Here is a 9,724-nt window from a genome sequence, read left to right as displayed (position 1 = left end):
CATATACTACAAACCATTTAGGTCACTACTTAAACATAATCTACCTACTTAAACATGATCTACCTGTATGTCTATCACATACTATTCAAGTTACATAAAATAATCTTGGATCTTTCCTTAATGGATAATTGTATATATAAAGTAATCAACCATTATTTCAAATAACTTATTAACTACGAGGCTTTAGGGCATACATCCCAACACTTCAACCCATGATTGGGAAGTGACAACAATCGATATATCCTTACATTTTAGGGGGTGATTGAGGCACTAAGTTGAATTATGAAGTCTGGAGTTAATATGTTTAAGTTAGAAAGTCTTTATTTGGGTGCAGAGTTGTAAGATGGAGTTTCTTGATAAATATGCGCAATAGAGAAAGAAGGGAAGATGTAGTTCCTCGATAAATGTGCAAACTTCAATAGTGTTTGCTATTGAAGTTTAAGTCATGGTTATTTCCCTGAAAACATAATCTATTAACGGTGATCTAAAAAGCGTGTTCCATTTAATTATGTTTGTTGTTGTTTACATGTGTTTTGTAAACGTAATGATATATGGAGCCCACAGCCAAATTCATATTCAACAAATGCAATCTAATTGCGTAGTTGAGGATGATTAATTCAATTACATTTGAAAATTACGTGAGACCCCCTTGTTTTTTCAGATACTTTTAAACGATTTTCCAATTTTCGCTCCCAAATACTATTATTGTTACATATACTATTACTGTTATAGTAAGATAATTATGAATATGTCACCATTACTGTTATCGTTACAAATCCCGTCATCGATTGTTCCTAAACGATAGTGTAAGAAGACAATGATACCAAACAATGCAAAGTAAACAACCTCAGTCGTAATCAAATAACATTTGCAAAAAGCCTAAGTAAAGGTGATCAAAAGCAATCCAATTATGTTTGCGATTGAGACCCATTATGATCGACCCATCAATGAAATTCCATTACAATTACATCATTTTTTAATTATAGATTGGTAAACATGGCCTACGTTGTTTAACACCACCTTATGAAGTTGGTGAGCCAAACACTCCCTAAAGAAAAGCCTTTGGAGGAAGATGAGCAAAAAAAGATCTTTTAAATGCTTAACCTATTTTACATCTTCTTAACTTTTCTTAAAGTTAATTTTGTAATTGACTTTTCAAGTAATCAAATACAATTAAGACGTCATCAAGTATGATTACTATCCACGTTAGCACTTAATGGTCCAGTCAATATTCTACATCTTAACCTAATTATTTTTATTATGTGATAGTTATTCGTGGACTTGAATTAATGACCGATACAAGCATTATTTAGTTAAAGTATGTATTTTTATCCAAGAGATCATATCTTCAGATCATATTATTCTATATTGTTGAATTAAAAAAAAAAAAGCCTAATATGTGTGTGTATATATTTTTAGATGAGTTATAATAGAGTTGTTAACTTAATCATGCTACATTATTTGCAAACTATCCTAACTTTCTAAGATTTATTTAATTAGAATATTATGGTTAAATCATAAATTCAGTTATATAGTACAAAATTAGTTGGAATGTTCTGGTCCACTTGTAAATTATTGTAATTGATAATTTTAATTTAAATATTTCTAAAGAATGCAAAATTAGGTGAGTATATTAATATTAAAATCGAATTTGAAAATTCATTGACCCTTGGATTATCACTTATTCTTTTACGAGTCTATCACACAGTCAATTCTTAGGTGAGGGTAATGTATGTTTGGTGCTCTGTAATTAAAAATGGATGGGATTTCCATATTATATTACTAGTTAGCCCCTAAAATATATTTTTTGGTTTGCCAATCCTCATGGTATTGAGATAAAAGGACTAAAAGAAAATAATGTAAAGGAGGCCACATAAATATTTAAAAGTACTTTTCTTGATTATTTATGCTGGTATGAGCATAATTGAACTGACTTCCACTTTACATATTATAAAAAAAAATCAATTTATATTGACATAACTCTTAAAGTGTAGGAATATAAAAATGATATATACATACATATATATATATATATATTTTATTTACAATAGTTTAAAGGTGAAAATTTTTAAATTTTAACTTCGTGGTCAATAGTATACGTCTTATACAAATTACGTCAATTTAAATTTTTTATTTTAAACGTATTTTTTTAGTTGAACAAAGTTATGAGATGACAATGAGAGTCTTTATTTTTCGAATCGACTTCAGAATACTCGATTTCAACAAGTTGACAGACAAGGTCTACCAAATTTTTTAAAAAGGTTAAGTGGTGAAAAAATGTCTCTTTTTTTCTTCCTTTTGTCAATTGTGATCACAATTATCATTTTCTTAATAAACTGAAAACTATTGATATCCATTTGATAGCGACTTCACTTATAATTTTATACGCATAACAATAATATTTATTTTTCTTTCATTTATTTAATATGTCAGTTAATTTTCTTAAAAAGATTTTTCAATTAAATTTCAAAAATTAAAAACTTCTTTTATTTTTCAAAGTCAGCGTAAAAAAAAAAAGGATTGAAATACATATATATATATATATATATATATATAACAATATTAAAAAACCATACAACTAAAGTTTACAGAATAAATTTATTATTCGAAAATTTGAATATAGTTTAACTAGTTAATACACTTCCTCTAAAGAAAAAATTTAATTAATACATTATAAAGTGGTGTTATTATTAGTTTAACTAGTTAATAACAAAAATTATTTAACAAAAATTCTCAAACAAAAATTTAAGGCTTGGATTTCTGTCCTCACTTATTGTTTAAACTTAAAAAAAAAGTTTCAAAAAATTCTTAAAGAAAAACACGTTGAATTACTAATTTAATTGGTAAAATCAATTAGTCAAAACACGTGTATTGAGATTCAAATATCTCTACTCCTACTTGTTGAACTGTAAATATATATATATATATATAGTTTGTAAATTTATATTTTTTCTTAATTTAACATCAAAATTATATTTATTAGATTCATAAACTTTGGGTATAGAAAAAAAATATTAAAAACGTGTAAAACTAAAGAGGTTGACGTTAAATTGAAAGCTATTACACACAACCAATATTTATTACACAGAAAAATTAAACTGAGATAATAATAAGAGGTCTTTTAAATATAAAAAATATTTAAAAATATTTATAATTTAATATATATAAAACAATAAAATACAAATACTTTTAATACTTTTTTACAATGTCTAAATATTTTTTATATTTTTTTTATTTATAAGAGAAATATATGCTTTAGATTTATATTTAAATACCAAATAAAGAAAAAAGGACGAAGAGCGAGAAACGCGGAATTCAATGATCATCGGTTTTTTGGTGCTGACGAAATTGCAATTAAAGAACGGGACGGGTTGGAAGGACGGCGAAGGAGCGAGCAAAGAGAAGAGAGGGATAGACGGGAAGTAACCACCGATAACTTAAATTCATCTTTCTGCGTTTCTCTTCTTTAACAATCTACCTATTACTGCCTGAACCAACACCAATCTTCAGGTCCCCATTGTTCTATCTCACCAACCCATTCACTTTCCCCTCTCCTAGATCCCTTTTTGTTGTTGTTGTTGTTTTTTTTTTTTTTTTTTTTTTTTACGTTTTCCCATTGCCCATCACTGAATTTGAAGCAACCTCCGAGATCTGCAAGAAGAACGTCGATCCCTTTTCGAATTCTGTGATTTTTCTATCTGGGTTTTGTGTTTTTCGTGATGGGTTGGAGGTATAAGGCTGGTTTGTTCCTCATAGTGACTGTTGTTATTATATGGGTAACCTCAGCCGAAGTGACCCAGGTTTGTATTCGTTCTTTTTGTTTTTGTACTCGACTTAAAGGTTTAAGATCTTGAGTTGTTTGCAGCTGTATTCTTTGTGAACTTCCTCTTTTAGGAGCTTGTTGGGTAGTGGGGATTTTGTAATGGTGAGTAGGTTTTATTTGTGTATTTGTATATGCTTGCTGAAATGTAGGTGCTATTTGGTTTCTTAGCTTGGAGTTCTGCATTTTCTTTTGGAATTCTGTGTTTCTTGAAGTATTTAGAGCTTTGTTTGCAGAATGGTTTGTTTCTGGGTTTGGGTTTTTCCTTCACTCTATTCTGACTTTAGAATTTTTTATTGAATTTGAGCTGGGAGTCTTGGGATTTTGGTTGCTAGGTAAGAATTATCTTAGTCAGTGAAACTAGTTTCGTGTAGCTAAGAGTCTTGGACGTGTTTTCAGAGATTTGTTGACCTGTTTTAGAGAGCCAGGAATTAAGACACTACACAGGTCTTGATATTCTCTGCTAGGCCATCCAATCTAAGCTGATAACTTATTGTCGGTGGACTTATTGTTTTTTAAGGAGCAATCTTATATGGTTGTTTTAAATAGTTCATCAGTGTTTTTGTACCCTACTGATAATTCACTAGTATTTCCATAGTGACATTTGTTTAGAAGACATGGAGTCGTTCAATGTTTCTAAAATTTGTTCAACTTTTGTTATTATGCACTAATCTGCATGTTTGCTGGCTAGGATCAAGGCTTTACTTTTTGTTTGTTTTCTTATTTTTTGCTTCTCTTTCATTGCAGGACATATTTACTGCTTATAAGCAGCCTTTTGCTATAACATATCTCGGAGCTTCTCTCATGGTAGTTTACCTCCCAATAGCATTCCTTAAGGATTGGTTTTGTAATTTGGTAAAACGCCACTCTTCTAAAAGTGGTAAAAATGCAGAAAGCTTCAGTGAGACTTGTGCTCTAAAACACAATGGAGCGGAGACAAACTTGGATGTGGAACTTCAGGGGAATTTCACTAGAAAAGACAGTGATGCTGATATTTCAACTCATACTGAAGAAAGCCCCCTCGTTTCTAGGAACAAAGATGATCCATATATATTGAAACAAGAGAAAGAGCTTACTAACAAGGAAATTGCTGCATATGGATTTTACATTGCGCCCATCTGGTTTGTAACCGAGGCAAGTTAACACACATCTTTAATTCTTTTTATTTGGTTCACTGAACTTTTGTCCAATTGAATGGTTGGGACCCTAAACATACTATTGATCTTTTTTAAAAAAGAAAAATTTATGTGAATGAAGGTGTTTGAAGCGTTTTAGTCGATTAAAAAACTTCTCAAGCATATTTGATTTTTTTTTAAAAAAAATCTCAATCATGTGCATGGTAGGATTTCAAGTGTTTTTTCATGAACATTGGCATATCTTTTTAATTTTTGTGAGAACTCCTAATTGTTGGGTGTCAAATTTGCTAGTTAAACTTTTCTCCCCACAAATGAAATGTTATCAATCCCATTCTAGAAATATGAGGTCAAGATCTTGGTCTCCGACAAAGATAATCAAGTTTGTTGGTGCTTAATTCATATAGCATTTTGTGAAGTTTGAATGGGACCGAGATATGCTCACTTTGGTATCATATTTGGGTTTTGAGTAAATGATTTCATATGGAGTTGCTTTGTTCTCTTAGCTAGCATGGTTCAAAATATGAAGATTGTACTGACTAGTTGTATGGTTTGAGGAAAGTTGGATTATGTAGTTGGAATCTTAATTGGGAAATCTCAAATTTATGTATAAATCTCTGTCATCACACATTTGTAGTTCATAGATCTCTAGGAACCCTCCCTGGCAGTTCCTAACACTCTCTACTTTTGCAGTATCTATCAAATGCTGCACTTGCACGGACAAGTGTTGCCAGTACAACAGTTTTATCCTCTACTTCTGGACTTTTTACTCTGTTCATTGGTGCTGCCCTTGGCCAAGATTCATTAAATATGGTTAAAGTCGTTGCTGTCTTTGTTAGTATGGCTGGTGTTGTGATGACAACTCTTGGTAAAACTTGGGCTTCTGATGAGTCTCAACTAACTGCTTCTGAGTATGTATCCAATCTTTCTTTCATGTAATTTTGTCTCATCACTCAAAATTGCTCTTCACTGGAAAATATATAGCTATGCTATTGATATAATATCTACATTTTGTTAGTCAAGCTGGGGTGGCAAATTATATATAGTAACCTTTATATTTTTTATGTTGCATGAGAAATCATTGGTAAAACAGGAGCATTAAAAATTTTGTATGCTTTTACCAAAGAAATTAATCCATTCTCATTACCATTGTTAAACACACAAATCTTACCTATAATAATTTTTTTTGCTTAAAGAAACTTGGTAGTGGGGTCAAGCTACTGCCTGTATTCGATTACTCTGGATATCTCATTTGTAATGAATGTGTTAGCCTGCTATGTAAGGAATTTTTGTCATCCCTGATAGCCAATTTTTTGGTGCAGTAATGAACACTCCCTCATTGGGGATCTTTTTGGTTTACTCTCAGCTGTGTCATATGGGCTATTTACTGGTAATACATGTGTATACTTCTTGCTATTTTTCAGATCGGTGTATAACTATTGATTTGACTAGTTTTTTCATTTCTCCTGTAGTGCTTCTCAAAAAGTTCGCTGGTGAAGAAGGAGAGAGGGTTGATGTGCAAAAATTGTTTGGATACATTGGTCTGTTCACACTTGTTACACTTTGGTGGCTAGGTAAGCAAGGTCATTGATATTCTTGCAATCCAGTAAACAGAATGGATAAGTTTATATCATGTTCTCATTGCTAACTTCTTTCACAATGCTACATAAGATGGAAGAATTGGATTTGGAAAGATTCCTTTAGCATTCTTTAAATAATGGCTCATGAGATTGAGATTTAGTCTTTGTAGAGACGTTTTGTATTTTATATGATACGTTTTGCCTAGATGCACGGTTGGTGGCCTTGTGCATCCTATGTTGGGTGATACTAAGTTTGTTTTCTGCTGGTAGTTGGCAGGCCGGTTAATTTTGTCTAGTCTTTAATTAGTTAATCCTGTCTTTGACTGTTATCTCGGCAGAAAAGTTCTTATATAAACAGGTGGTCTCTGTGTGAAAGATACGTCTTTAAAAATTAATGAAAAACATATATTACCCTATTGGGTCAAGCATTGCATCTTTGAAACATTAAAGCAATCTGATTTGAGACATTGTGTTCAATTGAGGCTCTCCTTCGTTCATTTCTTTTTTCTTTTTTCAATTTTGTTTCAGTTTGGCCATTGACAGCCTTGGGAATAGAACCAAAGTTTTCGATTCCTCACTCTCTTAGGACGGAAGAGGTAGTTCTCGCTAACGGATTTATTGGAAGCGTACTTTCCGATTACTTCTGGTATGCCAAATTGAGTTAAGCCTACCAAAGTGCTCTATTCACTTGTAACAATTCCTCCTTACACTGAACCTTTTCTTTTGTACCCAGGGCACTCTGTGTTGTGTGGACTACGCCACTAGTGGCAACGTTGGGCATGTCGCTCACCATCCCGCTTGCAATGTTGGCTGACATGTTTATCCATGGCCGTCACTACTCAGCGGTTTACATGCTTGGCTCTACTCAGGTAACTACCAATAGACTAGCAGCTGTAAATGTTGAACTGCTTCGAGTTCTATAGAATGGCTGTATTTGAGTGATGTCATGATATCTTTATTACTGATAGTATACAGGGAAAAACCACCGCAACATGTTGGAAATGATTTTGGGGCTTAGGCCCATAGGAAAAGTTAAGAAGAGTGGGAAGTTTTGTCCCATGTGGATAGATTTAGAATTGCCTAGAGGGTATAAATACCAAGATATTTTAGTTGAGAATCCAAAGTGTGTTGATGGTGGAAGTATAACCCTTTCATCACACGCGTGCTGCCGCCACCGTCCGGTCGGACGGGTGGGTTCGGGTAACCGGGCTTGCACGAAAAAGAACTAAATTTTTATCACTTAACTTTTTAACTTTTTTTTAATAAAATTATTATTAAATCTATTTATCACGGGCGGGTTCAGATAATCATGCTTGTGCGAAAAAGAACTAAATTTTTATTACTTTATCTTTTTAATTTTTTATAATAAAATTATTATTAAATCTGTTTATTATTATTTTTTTGGCTGTTTATTATTATTTTGGGTTTCTGTCCATTGGTTATGTCAGTTGGTTTCTGTCCGTTAACAGTCCGTTCGGATTTTGACCACACAACAAACTCGATTTCCATCTTCTATTTCCCCAAAAATTCTTCTTCTGTTTTGAACAATCTTCTCACTTGTTCTAGTCTATTTTCCGACGAGTGCACATCTGAATTTGGAGGTTGCATTAACCTTGGGAGCAACTGGCATAAGTGATTAGCATCGAGATCACACCGTAATTGTTTTTAGGACAGTGGTTTCTCCATGACACAGCAACCCTTCGTGACATCTGTTCTAACACAACAAACTCAAAGGAAACCTTTGCAATCAAGTCACAATATTGTTACTTTGTTAATTGGAGTTTGGAATTTGGAAAAATACACAAATCACGTGAACTAAAATAATTGTTACAATCAAATCTTCGAATAGTAGGGATTTAGTCTTTTTTGTATCGATATCTAGAATCAACATCTCGTGGAGATGGGTAATTGTATACTTTTGGTTTGCAGGTGTTTGCAGGATTTGTAATTGCCAATCTTTCAGACTGGTTCTCAAAGAAGCTGGGGTTGTAGCATTTGATGATAGTCTTCATTTTGGCATTCTTAACAAGGCAAAGTAAAATTCTTTCATGAGGATATTTTCTCTCCATCAATTGAATTGCAATGTAAATTCTGATGAAAACCTGTAAAATCTGCAATTTTGAGTAAAGAAAATTCCATTTGCATAAACCATAGATGATTGGATTCTACTTGTGTTTTACCAGTGGTTGTGTAAATTAAACTGAAAGTCTGGTTCGTTTGGGTTTTATTTGGATATTGAGCCCTTATGTAATAAGAATGCTTCTTTTGTTTAAATGAAAATTTAAGTAATTAATTGTCTATATTTTTATGTCAAAGACATGCCTAAATTTGTTTGAGTTTTATTTAGGTTAGCTAACATTATTGTTTCTAATTTCAAGTTTCATATGTAATCTTTTTTCTATTTTACAAATAAAAAAAATGTGTAGAGGCATTTGGTAAAAATGGAAAAGATTGACAAAATAACAAAGGCATGTGTTTCCAAAATTTGCAAACAAGAAAATGATATAAGATGGTCTTGAAAGGTAATAAAAACGAGTGCTAGTTGTTCTAAATCCGAATCCAAGCAATTACTTAGAATTTGGGAAAGCTTTTGAATCATAATGTGGTTAGTACACCTGATTGAAAAATTGAAATAACATATTAGTTGCTAAATTTTACCATGTTACAATAAATAAATAATGCAATCTAGTGTCTTGAACTTTATTTATATAATTGATTTAATATTTATAGTTTAAAATATGCCTATTGAAAAAACTCGTTAAGGGACTGTTTATTTCTTGAAATGTAGACAATTGGAATCTTAAATGTCTAAAATTATAGATATTAAAAATTATAAATGTTCAGCATCTTTAGATTACCATGTTTATTTTGTAGGAATATTTTTGCAGATATTTGAAAATATTTTGATCACTGTGTTAGTTTCGTAGGATTTCTAATCGAAAATATCTTAAATTTACATAATGTTTCAAGAATGCCCTTACGATTATTTATTAATTTATAATTAATTTGATATAATTTGAACTTATATAATATATTTATTTTTATCAAATTGAATTTCTTTTAAAATTAATAAAATTTAAATTATTTTTATATGTTATTTTTTCAACAAAATAATATATCATAGTTTAAGATTTTTTATAAAATAAATATTCATTTAAATTTAAATTTAAATATATTACTAAAAAAATAAG

At 31.2% G+C, this 9,724-nt stretch overlaps 1 protein-coding gene across 2 annotated transcripts; it reads left to right on the top strand.

The window, feature by feature from the left end:
- The first annotated feature begins 3,269 nt into the window (after positions 1 to 3,269).
- On the top strand, positions 3,270 to 8,833 carry LOC120087288 (EamA-like transporter family). Of its 2 annotated transcripts, none has more exons than XM_039044235.2 (8): positions 3,270 to 3,800; positions 4,568 to 4,954; positions 5,647 to 5,864; positions 6,276 to 6,343; positions 6,426 to 6,527; positions 7,062 to 7,179; positions 7,267 to 7,402; positions 8,463 to 8,833. In XM_039044235.2, the coding sequence occupies exons 1-8, from the start codon at positions 3,720 to 3,722 to the stop codon at positions 8,523 to 8,525; spliced, it is 1,173 nt and encodes a 390-aa protein (XP_038900163.1). In that variant the 5' UTR covers positions 3,270 to 3,719; the 3' UTR covers positions 8,526 to 8,833. The 2 variants fall into 2 exon arrangements, with proteins under 2 accessions (XP_038900163.1, XP_090173104.1); XM_090316978.1 differs by having other exon boundaries at positions 3,582 to 3,925.
- The last annotated feature ends 891 nt before the right edge of the window (positions 8,834 to 9,724 follow it).

This window comes from Benincasa hispida, chromosome 9 (assembly GCF_027475165.1).
Source record: "Benincasa hispida cultivar pf3 chromosome 9, pf3_genome.v1.1, whole genome shotgun sequence".
Lineage (NCBI taxonomy): Eukaryota > Viridiplantae > Streptophyta > Magnoliopsida > Cucurbitales > Cucurbitaceae > Benincasa > Benincasa hispida.
The sequence above is the reverse complement of the archived record's forward strand: the minus strand, read 5'-3'. Positions and strand labels throughout refer to the sequence as shown.